At 39.3% G+C, this 18,823-nt stretch overlaps 1 protein-coding gene across 1 annotated transcript in view; it reads right to left on the bottom strand.

Moving 5' to 3' along the window:
• LOC126215179 (CDK5 regulatory subunit-associated protein 3) overlaps window positions 1–18,823 on the bottom strand; it is a 51,224-nt gene that overhangs the window by 2,956 nt on the left and 29,445 nt on the right. Inside the window, exons 6-9 of the mRNA XM_049941846.1 lie at window positions 16,115–16,264; window positions 14,475–14,621; window positions 7,072–7,280; window positions 6,697–6,868 (exon numbers count right to left, since the gene is read on the bottom strand). Coding sequence (XP_049797803.1) covers window positions 6,697–6,868; window positions 7,072–7,280; window positions 14,475–14,621; window positions 16,115–16,264 — 678 coding nt within the window. The remainder of the gene's footprint in view (window positions 1–6,696; window positions 6,869–7,071; window positions 7,281–14,474; window positions 14,622–16,114; window positions 16,265–18,823) is intronic.

Below are 18,823 nucleotides of genomic sequence, written 5' to 3' on the forward strand. Positions count from 1 at the left end.
TTAAAGAACTTGCATGCTCATGAATGGAGAGGTTAGGATCATTACGAGCAGACTGATTCACACTCACCACGGATTTGCCTATTCTTGATGACCCTCATCGCCTGCATTTCAGTTTGGCCAGTGCTGAACTGGTCTACTCAAACATTTTGATCCCTTTCCAGCTAAGGGGGCATATTTCACCCAGAGCATCATTTAAATTATGCTGTCCATGATCACTGCAAAATTTCCTCTGTTTACAGTTGTCGAATCACCATTTTTATAAAATTCTCAAACACACAATGCACGGTCCGCTCCCAAGAAGCACTCTATACCGATTGAATTCCTAAAGGCCAAGCAGGTTATGAATGTACTTCCCACTCTCCTCTGATTTATTGTGCATGTGCAGAGAGCTTTTAAAATATAAAATTTCTTTTAAGACTTCCTGCATCTCTTTAAACACCAGTGTATAGGTTTTCTGTTAAAACCATCTGTGAGGAAAAAAATACTGTTCCATGCTGTATTGTAAAAATGTGCAGTTTGTTTATTTATCAAGTCAATTTTAACTACAATAGCATGGCATTTAAACCATTAGACAAATTGCTTTTCCCAAATACTGAGTGGTCAGAAACAGTCTGAAAAGCTTGTAAGGGTAATGCAGGGAGACTGTGCTGAGAAATAATTGCTAAAAAAAAGATTGGTTATGTTGTGCCAGTTCCGAGTTATTTAGCACTGAAGTTAAGCAATTAAGCAATCGAGCACAAAAAATCCAGCAGCTGGCCACAGACAGTATCACCAATCTTATTCTTTGTTTGGTCTCCTCAAACCGAATAGACATAGCTTTTGCTCACCTACCTTAAGTTTATCACTTCTGAAAAAGGCACATTTAACTGGTAATGAGCATTTGACCAAATGGTAACTCATGGACCTGCAGATGACAGTGCATTACCACATTTAAGCACACATGATTGCTTGAATTTGTACAGGCAATGATGTGACTGGTTAACTCCAATGTTAAGAACTTGGGAACGGTACAACACATTGAATTTTTTTCATATTTCTCAGCAGAAACTTCCCCGCAGCAGCCTTAAAAGCTTATCAGACTGTTTGTGACTGCCCCATATTTTCTTTCTCCTTATATATAGTTTTAAACAAAAATTGTGTACACAATTAAGTGATATTTTGTTTCCTTCCTTGCAGTCAGTTTTAACAGGAAACATGAAAGTTGTGTTTAGGATTTGATTAGAATACTACTACAAAATATGAATCATTCAAAACTTTATAACCCTATCCATTTGCAGATTAAAACTATGTGAAATGCTGTCATAGAAGCTACTATCCTCCATCCAACAGCAGGAGAACTCTCTCTCATACTCTATATACCAATGATCCCAACCTATTTACTAGTTCATTTTAAGTGACACCAATTTCCAATCAAGAAACTGTTGGCAATAACAATAAACAAGGTTCAAGGTAAGAGAGAGAAGGAAGAGGATAGAGTGTGGGGTGAAGAAAATGGACATAGAGAGGGGGACGGCAGAGATAGAGAGAGATAAGGAGTTGGAGTTGCAGGATAGAGAGAGGGTGGGGGGTGGGGGGGGAGGAGGAGGAGGTACAGATGTACAAATAGAGGGGGAAGGAGGAGATGGGCAGAGAGAAGAGGGACATTATGATGTATATCCAATTTCACACATATTTAGCAATTACCAGTTTGCTTCTCCGTAATAAAGTAATGCCTGAAAATAGCTGCAGAAATATTAAATCAAGTATTAATAAGATTTCAAAGTAGTGCAAAGATTGGCAACTTGCTTTGAAATCCAGAAATATAAAATTGTGCACTTCACAGAAAAAATAGTATTCTGTAACTACAACATCAGTGTTCACAAATACAATTGGTCAACTCATAAAATTACCCACATGTGACACTTTGTAGGGATATGAAATGAAACAATCACATACACTCAGTTTTAGGTAAGGCATGTGGCAGACCTTGGCTCATTAGCAGAATACTGTGGAAATGCAATCAGTGTATGACACAGACTGCTTACAAACCACTTGTGTGTCCCACCTTACAATACTGCTCAAGTGTTTTGGATCCATACGAAATAGGAGTAACAAGGATCATTGATTGTACACACAGAAAGACAGCATATATATGGTCACAGGTTTGTCTGTAAATGTTGAAAAAACTGGACTGGCTCCCAATGATAGCTGCAAATTATCCTGAGACAGTCTAAGAATAGATTTTAAGAAAGAGTATAAAGTGAAGAGCCTATAAATATCCCTCCATCCCCTATGTATTACTCCTACAGGAGCTATTAAAACAAAATTAGATTAATTATGGCACACATACACAGAGGCAACTGAGGAATTAATCTTCCTGTGTTCCATATGCAAATGGAGTGAGAAGAAATCCTAGCATGTGGTTTCACGCTAGGTGTGCAATGCATCTTGGCAATGGTTTGCAAAGTATGTACTATATTTATCAAACTATAAGAGTGCCATGAATATACGACAATCCACCTTTTTTTAAAGAGGCTTCTTGAAAAAATTTTATTTTTAAAATATTCTAACTAATCAAAATTACAAACTTTTATTGCTTTTATTGATGTAAAACATCCGCCTAAAAAATTAACATTATACTTGTCCTAAACTTATGATATTTACCGATCTTATACATTTTGATAATAAAAAGAGAAATAAAATAAACAAAGAGAAATGATTTATGTTAACTTTTATCTTCACATCCTCTTCTGATTACCATAGAAGCCAGTCATCTGTGGTATCACTATTTTTAACCCCGTGGTGAACATGGTTAATAATAATCGTCACCACCACCAGTACCATCATTATCTCGAATGATAGTTTCACCTAACCATAAAAGAGGCAATGTATTTCTATACACCAGCAGCAATGAAATTTATAATCTTGGGTATCACAAATATTTGGCCCTTTTGAATAGGATGCAATTTCTGAGGTTGTCATTATGTTGGAACCTCAGAAGACAGCTGGTTTTTGAGAGTACATAATGAATTTCGCACCTACGTTGGCATTTGAATAACACATTATACCTTCGTCTCCTGTTTCCAAACACGTTGTCCGCCCACTGCTCTCTCCCACTGGTTGCATAGAACCAGCAGCTGACACATCCCATTTCATTTCCATCACATTTCACAGTGAGTGTTGAAAACATTGTTGCTTGAAACACATAAGTACACCACTGGCCACTATCGAGACTTTTACCTCCTCCTGCAGAAATATAAATTATTGTTGACTACTTTTCAAATTTTAATGTCAATTTAATTTCAGCAACAAATGGATTCAAGCAAACTGCAGTTTAAATGTGGTAAACGTCCATAAAAAGCCAAGGAATATAGTATATATTCCCATGTTATACGGTTGGCAGCACGACGAAATTTGCTGCTTCCGAAACTTCCAAATTCTTCAAAATAAATCTGAATGCAACCTCAGCTGGCAGAGTTTTATCTGTACATGTAAGATGACAAGTATCTACGTTACTAAGCAACAAAATGGCGCCCAGAACAATTTTGTAGTTTGCCTATCTAACAACTTCCACGGGGGGAAAAAATTCAATTCAATATTTCATGTAAAAATTGACTGAATCTAAAAATTTAAAATGCTGTCATAATCTGCTTATTAAGAGACATTATATTAAAAATTTAACACAGTAAGACTAGTGTTACAGTTAGAACCTTGTTTCTGTCTTGAGGCAACACAGCTGTCGGCCCACAAACACTTTATGCATCCAGTATTTCAAAATGAGAACACTTAGTGGGTTCCAACAAACTTCATATGCAATTTCAAACCTTATGAAACTTTTTCTTGCTTCCATCCCCCCTCCTAAAGCCCCCCCCCTTTCCACACACACACACACACACACACACACACACACACACACACACACCAAAAAATGGGGTGATAAGAAAAAGTGTATCACTTACTAGATTTTCACTGTTCATGAAGTTAACTTCAACATCATGCATGACGTTTTAATTTATTACATTTTTAGTACTTCCTCTATCCACAACACGATTTGCAAACAGCATCGACATATGCTACTGAATGTACCTTGCACAATTATATCGTTGTGTGATTCATAGTTCAGGAGTTACGGTGTCATAAACTTGAGATGTATAAATAACTTTTCTTTGCTTAAAATGGAGCGCAAATAATGCACACAAATTCATCCAGTGTTTTGTAACAACAGCACATAGCAACTTCCAAAAAACTTTAGGCATAATTTCAACCTTTCTACACTTTCTCACTTAAGTGCTTAACATCCAATATTTAACACGTGAACTCATATTACAGTGGTCAGACATCTGAAACTGTTTTATACTTGGAAGTCTGATTCTTCACAGCATCAGGGTGTTAGCAATTTAAGCCAATACACTACATAAAGACACTGACCTCAGCAGCAACAGTTTAATCTGCAAATGTAGACGACCCTGCATTTCTCGAATGACAAGATTGGGAAAAAACATTGTATTATAACCAGGTTAATATGGTATGTAGATATATAACTGGAAGACTCAGCTGGATTGGGCAGGGACAGGGGGGGGAATGAATATCCTGCAAGAGCTGCACACAAAATCCAGGACTGTCTGCTATTAGTGAGTGTTAAATATATCATACTTTGCAGAAACATGAATAATAATGAGTCTTTTGTGAAATTGTTACTTTCTTTCCTTAAAAATACAAGAAATCTGCAGACATGTACAGGTGTGTGACTATAGCTAGTGCACAGTGCTTGGTACCACGAGGAGTAAGACAACAGTATCACAAAAAGTTGTTGAAATGTGTAAACTCATCAACCTAAGTGCAAGTTACGTCTTGCTTACATAGGTCTGATGGAACCCATAGTATCATCGTCATCATCATCATCATCATCACCACCACCACCAGCACCATTGTCTATACCATTATCATTATCTTTTAGGTTTAGCCTTGTGGACTTGAAGATAAGACACCTCACACACCTCAGTGAGCTGTTCGTTGACACTTGGGCTTCCAACAGCTGTGAGCCAACTTGCCTTAGGAGGGGATACAACAGCGTTACGACACCCTTCCCAAGCGTATCAGTGCTTGCATCCAGGTCAGAGGGGTGCAACCTCACACTGATAAATGGGCTCATAAGCCAAGTTCTTTGTAAATGAATGAGTGAAGCAGATAACAACCACCTTAAACATGCTAAACAAAGGGTTGAGCACTTCCTGTTGCCTTAATGTATTAGCACCAGTATTTGTCTCCTGCTGTACAAAATCTGACATAACTCTAGAATGAATGAGGCTACAAGGGTTGCACAAAAATATGTAAACAGCATGAGAAATGTATGCCTTAACATGAGTGCAGATAATAGCCAAACCTGTAGGTTGTACTGTTGTATTTGGCCACAGACAACACGTCTGAAATGTCCTCAATATGCTGTAAGTGCCAGTCATAGTCAGGACAGAGTTCTGTGTAACTGTGAGTGTTTCAAACATGGGCACATTGTTGGTGTTCTTAAGGTGGGTACTTCAGTAACTGAGGTAGCTGAAGTGCTCGGTATTTAGAGAGACACCGTATCGAAGATTTATACCGGGAATAGGAAAAGCAGAAAAACACTATCGGGTAAGTCACAGCGAGGACGAAAATGTGTGTCGAGTGAATATCACAGACGGTCAACTGAAACGATTGTGACACAAAATTAGAGTACGACTCCTGCAAATATCAGTGCAGAATTTAATGTCACACTTGTGAGCCCTATCAGCACAGAAAGAACATCGAGGGAGGTCCACGAGGACAGACTCGCAGGGCTAGCCAGAATTCCAAAAGCACTCATCAGTGATCCAAATGCCTGGAACAGGAAAGTGGTATCAAAGGCATAAAACCTGGACTACGAAGCAATAGATGAAAGTCATTCCATCGGATGAGTCTTATTTCACAGTTTCCAACTTCTGGTTGAATTTACGTTCCGGGACTAAAACGTGACAGGGGTTCGGTGACGATTTGGGCACCCACATCGTGGTATTCCACCGACCCCACAGTTACCCTGCAAGGTCACATTACTGCCACGGATTATGCAATCATTTTGGCTGATCAGGTGTGTCTCGTGGTAAAACATTTGTTCCTCAAAGGTGATGCTGTGGTCCAAGAAAGCAGGGCCCCTTTTCACACAGCTCGCAGCATCCGGAACTGGTTTTGTGAGCAAAAGGATGAACCACTGCATCTCCCCTGTCCACCACAGAATACAGTTGAGCCTCTGTAGTTTACTTTCGAGAGAAGGGTGCACGATCGCTATCCATCCCCATCATAGTTACCTGATCTTGACATTATTTTGCAGGAAGAATGGTGTAAGATTTCCTTGAAAATCATACAGGACCTGTATCTATCCATTATGAGGTGACGGTAAGCTGTTTTGAATGCCAATGGATTTTCAACACTGTATTAGTCACGGTAATGTGTCATGTTTTTGATGTTTCCGTATTTTTGTCCAACCCGTGTATGCTCAAATGAAAGGGACCAATGTTTTTCGCATGTAACTTTCTATCTCTTCGATATATCACACGATGCCTATTCCAATGGAAAATTACATGTTGCACCCCTGAATGCAACTTCAAATCTTGGAGGAAACTTGAAGGCTTTGTAAATTCGTCAACTAAGTTCTACGTAATTTCGTAACGGCTAAAAGCAATTCGCATTGCTCACTGAGCAGCCCACCTCCTTCTGAAGTTCCTTCGTCTTCTCGATGATGAGCTTCAGCTTGGGCTGCAGCGCCCGGGCCTCCTCGGCAGCCTCCGCCTTCTTCTGCCTGGCCGCCGCCTGCTGCGCCACCGTCTTCTCTGCCAGCCTCAGCTTGTGCTGCAGCTGCTCTACTAGTCGGTCCACGTACCTGTGTACATGCAGATGCACAATTGGCTAAATGAAAATGCAATGCAATGTTTAGAGCGAGCTATAGCACGTTAATACATTATCAGTGGCCACACGTGAGTAATAATTAGGAGAGCCCCTTTCAAAAGCACACCTGGTTTTTAACCTTATTTTTTAAAGTTATTTTGTCCTCCTATCTAGAAACACAACATGACACATTAGTACCTGTATGAGTGCTTTATATTGCAGAGGTGCCTGATCTTCGGATCATTAGCAGTGCTTAGCACTTCAGCGACCTGGCCCAGCATCTTCTCGACTGTTTCCGACGACTGCAGCTGGACAGACATCGGCACGTTCTGGAGCTGTGTCAGCTGCACACCACGCACGGAGTCATCTCGCATCTCAAACAGCCGAATTTTCAGGAAGGCCTGGAGCTGTACAAACAGTCGGGAGACTGCATTCAGTTTCAATATAAAGAACAAAATGGAGCAAAATGGACTTAACAGCTTAGTGACAATCAGAAGGAAATAAATTAAAAACTAAGACAAACACTGACAGGAAAAAAAATCACAACACCAAAAAATAATGCACAGTAACGAAACGATTACAGGTTAGTGTAAACACGAGATAAGCCACTTAAATGTGAAATGCTGGTACATTAATAACCGGTGTAACTGCCAGAATGTTGAATGCAAGCATACAAATGAGCATTCATTGTGTTGTAGAGGAGCTGGATGTCAGTTTGTGGGATGGAGTTCCATGCCTGTTGCACTCGGTTGATTAAATGCTGTCTGATGATGACAGTGGAGTTGTCGTCCAACGGTGTCCTATATGTGCTCGATTGAAGACAGATCTGGTGATCGAGCAGGCCAAGGCAACATGTCGACTTTCTGTAGAGCATGCTGGGTTATAACAGTAGTGCACGGGTGGGTATCAGTGGTGGCGCACGAGTATACGTTCTGGGTGTTCACAAATTTTTAGGTTCAGAAAAATTTAAGAGTGTGAAATTAATAGCATCTCCTACATAACAGTTAAAGCTTATCAACAAGTTTATACAACTACAGTACTGCCAATAATAATAATAATAATAATAATAATAATAATAATAACAACTTATCTGACAAAAGAATGAATTGTTTTGGTGGAATTTTGTTGTTTTGTACATATTAACTGTAAGGCAATAATGAAATAATGTGTAAGCTTTAACAACTCTCCATTTTGCATTTTTGTGTTAGGGGGGGTGTTTTTGTGCTTTTCCATTTTTTCAGGCAAATGTACAAGATCTCCAACAGATGTATTAGTTCACAAATTTACTTCCGGGCTGAAAATAGATATTCTTATGCTGCACCCACACAACAACTTATGCTAACTGTACACTTCGTTGTTAAATGTTCGCTTGTGGTTACACTTATTTGATTTTGTTGCTCTCTCAGTCAATGGATCCTCCTTTGCATTTAACTTTTCCTGTTAATTTACCTTTCTGCTCCCAGAATGATATTTTTCACTCTGCAGTGGAATGTGCACTGATATCAAACTTCCTGGCAGATTAATGCTGTGCACCAGACCGAGACTCGAACTTTGCCCTTTCGAGGGCAAGTGCTTTACCAACTGAGCTACCCACACACAACCCATGCTCACAGATTTACTTTTGTGTTAACACTTAAAATAGATTCACCATAGTTAACATTTACTTTGAACATGAAAGCCGATTCCCGCACAGTAAACAACCAACTCCAAACACAAAGTGCTGTTTGTGGAAATGATTGACCTCAAGTAGTAATGTCTACCAACACGGTCACTCAACTAGAATACAAATGAGGTGCTGAGATTCATAAGGGCTTAAAGTACACCACCATCAATCCCACTTTTAAGTGAATATCAGACAAAACAAGTGACACAGCCTTTTGTAAATTTTGATATATATGTTACAGTGAAACACCGAAATCTGGAGAATGTCGACTTTCACTGGTGAATGTCAACATTCACATAGTCGCTTAGTGTATATACGAAATATTTGCTAAATAGCCTTATTTCTGACTTACACCGGTAAATGTTGACATTCACCATGCACTAATGGTGAATGTTGAACATGTTGGAGATTTATATTTTCTTCTCCGTAATTCAGTAGCTATAAAACATCACAAGGTTGACATAACTTTTTCGCCTCTCTTTCTGAAAGCAATGACCAAGAATTTAAAATACACAGTACATTCTACATGAGAAACGAAAATAATAGTTATAAAAAATTACTTACTTATGTGATTCAAATCTTATTTATTGCAACAACTTAAACTATTATGACACTTTGAATTGCACAAGAGTCCCTTGCTTTTTTTTTACAACTGCATTTATTTGTTGAACACTTCCTTTTGCAATGACAGCATGTATAGCCTTGTCCCCTGCTTCTCGAATTAGCTGCAGCTGCTTCTCTCAGCAACATTTCTTGAACAGAAATCTCATCTATGGAAAATAACTTTTCTTTACAAATTACGAACTGATTACATATGTAAAGCTGCTTGAGGGTACCATTTTTATTTGCCAGTTTATAGAAGTCAGAGTCTTCTATTCCGGCAACAACCGTTAACACATTTCGGCTATCTGTAAGACCATGGTTGACGTCAGGGACTTGTATTCGTACATTATCACCAATTTGAGCAGGAGGAAATTGTTTTTATGAGGTTCGTAACATCTTTGTTGCTTGCAGTAGAAGATTTTCTTTTGCGGCCACTCTTTTTGTAAAAATCAACTCGTGTTTTTCAGACAGAATTTGATGTGTAGGTCCTCTTCAATATTTTTCTTTGGAATATGGTTTACAGTATGACCACCGCTCAAATTTTTTTAATAACATGAACAGTTTCTTCAAGCCGTTCTTCGGTTTCAGAAGTATTGGCAATTTCTTCGAGTTGTTCTTCAGTTTCAATATTTGCAATTTGTTCGCCCGGCAAAAAAGACAATGCTATGCCTCTTTTTGCTTTAACGCCAAACATGACTTCATAAGGACTTTGGCGTATTCCTTCGTGGTATGTAGCATTCTTGGCAAATTGAACAAAGGATAAACCATCTGACCATTTATTTCCATCGTTATCGTTCATCCATGTAGTTAGCATATTCTGTATATCCTGATTGGCCCTTTCAACTGAGTCTTGTGTTTGACTGTGACGAGGCTTTCCATGAACTATTTTAACATATTTCCACATAGCACATATTTCGGATATGACTTGATTACTAAATTCTCTACCATTATCTGATTGCAATGTTGCTGGTGTACCAAATGTTAAAAACATTGAAAGAACATGATGCGCTACTTCTTCAGCTCTTTTAGTTTTCAAAGGTCGTAGCTGGACAAACTTAGTTAAATGATCTTGATACACCATTATGAACTTATATTCGCCATCTCTGTTTGACTGCAGATCTATCAGATCAACTTGACATCTTGAGTTTAATTCTGAACTAACCATTGGCTTCACAACAATACCTTTCTTAGGTGCACTGTGTTTCTTTTGACACTATTTACATAAATTTAAATACAACATTACAACTTCATATGTAATATTTTTGTATTTAACTTGCAACTCTTTAAGCATACATGTTCTTCCTCTGTGGCCTATTATGATGTGAGTTTCATATAGTATACTGTACAATTCTTCATTGGTAACATAATACTGTATGTTCGTTTCCCGTGGTTTTAATGGTACAATTAACTCCTCTTCATCATTAATTTTTAAAACATCAAAATGTTTTAATCACCTGTAATCCAAAGGTGTGTTGCATTTAATTTTAGCAGAAACCACTTCAGAAAGTATTTTAGAATACTTTTCTTGAGAAAAATAAAAACAATTGCCTTCTCGTTTACCCGCAATTAATGCATTTAACTTTTCATGAAAAAGATCACGATTTACTGCAGCATCCATTTCGTATAAATTAGGGTACTGGAAATGAAAATTAAGAAAATGTTGCTCACATTGTCAAAGCTTGCATAAGACTGACAAAGCTGATTGATTCTGAGCAGAACAAAGGATTTGGCGGGAGAGAGCCAGTAGCTTGTTGTTTGACTCTTCTGTTTCGGACCTCCACCAGAGCATATCTGTGATTGTCGACACACACCGGAGAGGGTCCGAATGTACAACAATGTAACGAAATATTTGATCTTTCACCAACATATTTGGTAGCTGTTGACATTCACCGGTGAAAGTCGACATTCTCCAATTTCGGTCATTCACGGTAACATATATACAATGTGGCCCTGCAGCACAGATAATCCTGGCTCACCATAAAATTAGAAGATTTCAGAAGCAGGAATATATGCTACAATCTCACAATCGATGGTGATGTGCTTTAGGCCCTTATGATTCTCACAAGGAAAACTCCCCATTGCACCCCCTCAGGTTTAGTGGTAAGAGGGCCCAGTGGACACCCTGTCAAAAATGGAACAGAGCTCAAGCAAGAAATCATGAAGAAGGTGTACTGAATGGTGAAAAAAAAAAAAAAAGCAAAATAGAAACAGTGAATGGTCCAAGCTCTGGAAGTAGAACAAAGAGTGCAGACAAATAACCTCGGCATTGTCGGTTAAGTGGTGACGGAGTTGGACTACAAAGTGGCCGAGCCCGTGTTCAAAGCTCCATCGTGCCAATCCCCCCCACCACCACCACCACAAAATTATGAACTGTCTGGCTGGCTGGTCATTGACACGTCTGTTTGTCATATTCAAATTTATGTTCATGTTGTGGTGTAATGTCCATTTGCAACAGCAAAGTGTAAGGAAGAGACCTATAATGAAAGTTTCTTCTGCATAACTACTTTACTAACAGCCAAAAGGAAGTGGCTTTCAAATGGGAACCGCGCACATTTGATGACAAGGCAACAAGTCAACCAAATCCTCCACTGGAAAACATGTCTGGTGTATCATACACGGCATTTGTGACAGTACGTGTGTCATAAGATAGGGACCTCTCATCGATCTACACAACTTGTACGCCTGTTGAGTGAGTGAGATATGCCTCCTTGCCCTATTTAGGTGTTCGTATGAATGTGAATGTAATCATTCCCAAAGAAATGATAAAAATATAATAGTTTGTTACATAAGCTGCAACCAAAGAGGCTACCCAAGCCAAGTTTTTCAGCAATATCACAGAACGAACATCCAGCTTCTTGTAGTCCTATTACACGACCTCGTACAAACTCAGTGAGGTGTTGCTGAAAAACTTGGCAGGAATGTAACCACTGTGCACGATTGCTGTCAGCAGTGCTCACGAGACTGTGTGGTGCAAGATGATCGGGCTCCGAATGGCCATGCGGCACAGCTGAGAAGGAAGACTATCGTGTTCGGCGTATGGCTCTGGTGCATCGTACTGCATCTGCAGCAGCAATTTGAGCCGCAGTTGCCACCACTTTGATATCTACATCTACATCTACAAGGATGCTCTGCAGAGGGTTCATCTAACCACCTTCACAATGAAACTTCCTGCCAGATTAAAACTGTGTACAAGCTTCTGTGAAGTTTGGAAGGTGGTAAACTTTCCACTTGTGAATTTTGGATCTGAAGATTTCCCTGTTTTGGATATCCTCTGGTGTAATTCCTGCTAGTTTCAGATCTGTTTTGATTTCGCCAATCCATTTCATTCGGTCTGTTTTAGATTTACTCCTGTTTTCACAGAATTCAACTATTTGCTTTGTAAGTCTGTCTGGATTCATTCTTTTGATGTGTCCATAGAATCTTAATCTGTGTTTTCTAATGTCACTATGAATATTATTAGATTACTGTTTGATTTCTTGTTTGTCTCTGAACCGATACTGCTCATCTACAAGTTTTGGGCCTAAAATTTTTCTTACGATCTCTTGTTCCTTTTTCTGAATGTTCTCTCTGTCTGTTTTCCTGTTTAAAATTAGTGCCTCTGATCCATATAGGCGTTCTGGTTTTATGACGGTATTGTAATATTGAAGTTTTGTGTGCTTGGAGACACATTTTTTTATTGTATATATTTTGAGTGAGTCAATAAGCAGTGTCCATCTTTTGGCATCTGAGTGAGACTGTTGTAGGTTGGATAGGTTATAGGGCCCAAGTGCCCAGTGACTATTATTGTATAGTTAGAAGGTGCAGTATGTGCACACCTGGTCAATGAGACTTGATTACATAATTACGACACAGACTGACCTTAACTAATTCAGTGAGGTGTCTGAAAGTCGTGTAAGTAACACCTGTGAAACCAAATGTATGCATGTCGACCACATTACTGAACACAGACAGTGCTCTACCCACCCATATTTATAGTCAATTTTTCACCGTAATCACTGCCACTGAGGAACTAGAAGCTGATTTATGACCAGGTATATCACAGTATTCTTGATCAACATCAGCTCACCACCTTCAATCTCAAAGTTATCTAATGCGGGATACCGCAATATCCTTTCTTTCAGGAGTGCTAGTTCTGCAAGGTTTGCAGGGGAGCTTCTGTATAGGTTGGAAGGCAGGAGACGAGATACTGGCAGAAGTAAAGCTGTGAGGACAGGGTGTGAGTCGTGCTTGGGTAGCTCAGATGGTAGAGCACTTGCCCGCGAAACGTAAAGGTCCCAAGTTCGAGTCTCGGTCCGGCATACATTTTTAATCTGCCAGGAAGTTTGACATCCAAATTATTTACATAAATGTTAATCATTGATGATTAAGTGTTTAGATCATGAGCCACTACACAATATGGTAATGACAATCTGCAAAAATCCATATATACTTTTGGCACATTCACAGAACTCAGTATGTCCACAGACAAAAAGAAAGTAAATAAATAAACACGACCTATGATTGAAAACTAATTAGTTTATCACAGCAAAATGCTTTAGGACAGCATTCAGTTGTCATGAAGGACATAGTGGGGTGATGGATAGTGACTAATGATGGAATGATGGCTGAGGCCAGGAGGGTTATGGGAATGTAGGATATATTGCAGGGAGAGTTCCCACCTGCACAATTCAGAAAAGTTGGTGTTGGTAGGAAGGATCCAGATGGCACAGGTTATGAAGCAGTCACTGAAATGAGGAATGCTGTGTTGGGCAGCATGCTCAGCAGCTGTTTCTTGGACACAGTATTTACAGCTTAGCTTGTAGATCACGTGACTGGTTTCAGACATAGCCCTGCCTCTGATAGGATAGGTGATGCTTGAGACCAGACTGGAGCAGGTGGTGGTGGTGGTGGTGGTGGTGGGAGAATGTATGGGACAAGTCTTGTATCTAGGTCTGTTACAGGGATTTGAATCATGAGGCAAGGGGTTGGGAGCATGGGTAGAGTAGGGATGGACGAGGACATTGTGCAGGTTCTGTGGGTGGCAGGGTATCATTGTGGGAAGGATTGTGAGTAGGACATTCCTCATTTCAAAGCACAATTAGAAGTAGTCAAATATTGTGAAATAAATATTAAGACCTAAAGAATAAAGATGTAGAATGTTAACAACATTTTTTTTTATTTAAAAAGTTTCAATAGTTTTCCCATAAAAAATTCAGAGGGTTTACTTTTCAATATTCCCCAGTACATGTATTTTAGCCAGTCCACAGGTAATGGCAATACATGTGAGATCAACTCAAGTGTTAACAAGACCAGTGCCCATCCATCTTCAAATGAATTAATGTCATTAGCGACTCACCTCCATGACTTCATCGATGAACTGATTCCTCAGCCGGGGATTGTCGAGGACAGTCAGTGCCTCATTGCCCCGGGCCACTCCACCTTCCAGACCAGTTGCCTCCACGACTATCCCAGATTCTTCTAGTGAAATGTTGAAATCAATTTCCTGAAACAAATGATTTACTTACAGTTACACCAGATGTGTGAAAGATCTCTTGTGTGCGTCGTTTGGCGATGATCGTGTGCTCAGCCGCCACTTTCGTCATGCTTGGCCTCCCAGGTCCCCAGACCTCAGTCCGTGGGATTATTGGCTTTGGGGTTACCTGAAGTCGCAAGTGTATTGTGATCGACCGACCTCTCTAGGGATGCTGAAAGACAACATCCGACACCAATGCCTCACCATAATTCCGGACATGCTTTATAGTGCTGTTCACAACATTATTCCTCGACTGCAGCTATTGTTGAGGAATGATGGTGGACATATTGAGCATTTCCTGTAAAGAACATCATCTTTGATTTGTCTTGCTTTGTTATGCTAGTTATTGCTATTCTGATCAGATGAAGCGCCATCTGTCAGACATTTTTTGAACGTTTGTATTTTTTTGGTTCTAATAAAACCCCATATCATTCCAAGAATGTCTGTCAATTTGTACCTCTCTATCAACATTATTCCGTGATGTATTCAGTTTTCAAATTTATACTGACTTTTTGATCACCCGGTATGTAGAGAAAGATTTAATAAAACATTTTCTATTTGCTTAATAAAACATGACAACAATTTACATTCTATGTATGCATGCGGTAATGTTCATCTTTTACGCGATTGACAGATGACGAATGCAATGTATGTTCAAACAGCAAACAGATAGCTTTTATGTGATATAATTACAATTTAACAAGTTCCAGAGTTTTTACTTTGATTATACTGTGAAACTTAGCTTCTTGCCGAATTTCATGATTAAAGGTCAATGTTAAGTACCCCATATGTTTTGACGAGTGAGTTTGTGAGTATAAAAAAATGTCACACAAATGCCTGAATCTTTTTACTGTATTGACTTAGAAGCTTAAATTTTTATGCTGCCAAGGGACCATAGACTTTAGTATGTGACATGAACCTGCACTTGATATGCCAACCTGTTACATAGAAAGAGGGATCTTAACATATAGACACCTGTTACAGAGGAAGAGGGTCTTAATACACGGACAGACTACCAGAGAGACGGATAGAAAATGACAAAAAATATTTTTTGCAAGTGACATTATTACAAATTAACAATTTTCATATATCTTCCTTTACACGTATTGTGAAATATTGCTTCTCGCCGAATTTCACAATTCTAGGTGTAGAGGTTTAGACGAGCAAGTTTTTTGAGTTTCCAAATATATGACATAAAGGGCCGGATCTTTTCATTGCACTGGCTTAGAAGGGCTGCCACCAAGGGACTGTAGACTTAAATATGTGACATAAATTGCAGCTTGATATATCTACCTGTTCCTGAGAAAAACGGTTGTCAACAGTCGGACAGACCCACGAGCAGACAAACAGATTGACAGACAGACGGACAGACAACAAAATGATTTTACAAGGGTTCCGTTTTTACAAATTGAGGCAAAGAACCCTATAAAAAAAGAAAAATTGTGGTCAATCTCTTCTCTCACCTCAGAATTATCAACTGTTTCAGCTGTGTCAATGTTTCCCCAGTCAATTCCTCCAGTTTCATCTACAGCTGCTTCACCAAAGTCAATTGCATCAGCATTACCATTTTCCAGGTCTCCAAAATCAATGCCACCATCAGTTCCAAAATCAATCTGAAAACACAAAAAAGTCACAATTATGATCTGCTTGATGAGGACATTAAAAAAATGTGGACAAGCTAGTATACAAAGGTATAAATTCAATACTGATATCCAATGAGAAAAGTATTTTTCTAATAGAAAGATTCATATCATTACCATGCACATAACCCGGAAAGTCTATTTTTAAAAAGTTTGCCAAGGAATAACCAGCTGATAAGTGGAACAGCACTAGAAAAACTCCCAGAACGAATCATTTTGCTGATGAGTAGTACACCTCCTGTGCTAGGAAACATTATCATGAGAAATATTCCTATATAACTGTCCACAATAAACAGTTTCATTAATATGTCATACCCAGGCGACAATAGAAAGTAATCCATTTTATTCTACCATTTAGAACGTAAAATATATTTTTCGTATAGATTGTAGCATAAAGTTCAATTCTGAGTTCCATACTGCGCAGTGATCTTTGTCATTGTATGGTATACAAGTTTTTCTTTTTTTTTTAATTTATGCTCCACAGCTGTGATATATTGCAGGAATGACATCTACATTTAAACTTGGCAAACAACTGTGAAGTGCACGGCTGAGGGTGTGTCCTATTGTACTACGATTTTTCACATATGGAGCACGGGAAGAAAGATTTTCGACATGCCTATATGCGGACCGTAATTAATCTAATATTGTCCTCACGATACCTACCGACGTGATACGTAAGGAATTTTAGTATATCCCCAGAGTCATCGTTTAAAGCTAGTTCTTGAAACTTTGTAAGTAGGCTTTCTTAGGATAGTTTACATGTATCTTCAAGAGCCTGCCAGTTCAGTTCCTTCAGCAGCTCTGTCATACTCTCCCACGAGGCAAACAAACATGTGACCACTAGTGCTGCCATTCTCTGTATATATTCAATGTCCCCCGCTAGTTCAATTTGCTAAAAGTCTCATTTACTTGAGCAGTACTCGAGGGGGGTCACGAGAGTGATTAATAAGTCATATCCTTTGTCGACCGATTGCATTTCCCCACTATTCTACCAAAGAATCGAATTCTGCGGTGACCGACACCTTCAGGTGATGAATTAACAACTTTCTTCTTGACCGGTTTCAGTCTACAGGATGATCTTCAGGTACCTGAGTGTATGTATGAAAAAAACATTTAATAGCCGATGCAATTAATATACAAAAATTATTAAGTTCACTGAAGAGTTTCTCTGTAAAATAACTGATGAAAGTACAAAATCCTGACTGTGTGGCATTCCGTGACGATGATGCACTACTGTACTCCAGGATGGTCATGTAGACGAGGGCAATGTGTGGCAAAGCCAAGTGAGGGGCAGTCATACTCCATTATTCAGTAACCATGCAGCTCAGCCACAGTCACATCCACACGAGCAAGCACTCACCGAATATGACCCGACAGCTGCACAGTTGCTTTCACAGAACTTACAAAGGTGGCGATTAGCAACATCACAACACGGTGTGAGACATAGTTGTCAGTAAGGTAAGTGCATCGAGCCTTTTCACACCACAACTTTGCAGTCTCACAAGCTGTGCAGGTGGGAGTGTCATCTTCGGCAACTTCCACTAAGCTATGTAAAATTTATTTGCCCCATCTATCCCACACTGCAGCTGAGTACAGACCACCCATTTCTGCGATGTGCCTGGAGTGCTCTAATTTAGACTGGAACCAATAGTTGAAGGATCTGTCACAACGTAATTCCTGTTCACACATCACATGTTCAAAAATTTTGTTTGTTTCATCTTCTGAAAGAGGAATCAAACCCATACCGATGAGGTGGCACATGGAAAATAGTACATTGTCAACTGACCACCCTGCTAAGATGCAGATGTGTTCATGCCATCTGCACGTCCAACCAGATCCATATAGTATGCCAAAAGGAAGGAATATTGGTTTTAACGGTCCATTAACATCATGGTCATTAGAGACGGAGCACAAGCTCGGATTGTGACAAAGATGGGCAAGGAAATTGGCTATGTGCATTCAAAGAAACCACCCTGGCATTTGCCTGGAGCAATTTCGGGAAATCGTGGTAAACCTAAACCTGGATGGCCAAATGTTGGTTTCAATCATAGTCCTCCCGAATACGAGTCCAGTGTGCTAACCACTGCACCACCTCGTTCGGTCATAGTATGCCATTCAGTTCAGTGTGGAACTTGGCCAATGCAGGTGCACATTCAGGTAGCAGAGGATTTCTGTCGTGTGCATAGCATTGCAGCTGTCCAGAGCACAAAGCACCTCGAAAGGAACCACCAATTCTGCGTTCCAGACAGAAACACAATACCCAACTGGATAAAACAATGACACAAGACAGGTTCTCTAAACATTGTGAATCATAAGGAACATGAAAAAAGTTTGTATGCCGAAAAAATACAATGAGTTTTTATAGCTCTGGAACATAGTCCATAGTGTTCTCTCAGTTGTCACTCTAGAATTTTAAAAAACCATTGCACATCTTTGCAGATGATTTTGAAGCATGATATGAAATTTCAGCAGAGGGGAGCAATAATAATACTGTGTAAAGCAAATAAGTGTACATCTTCCAGAATCCTTCTT

This window comes from Schistocerca nitens, chromosome 12 (assembly GCF_023898315.1).
Source record: "Schistocerca nitens isolate TAMUIC-IGC-003100 chromosome 12, iqSchNite1.1, whole genome shotgun sequence".
NCBI classification, from domain to species: Eukaryota; Metazoa; Arthropoda; class Insecta; order Orthoptera; family Acrididae; genus Schistocerca; species Schistocerca nitens.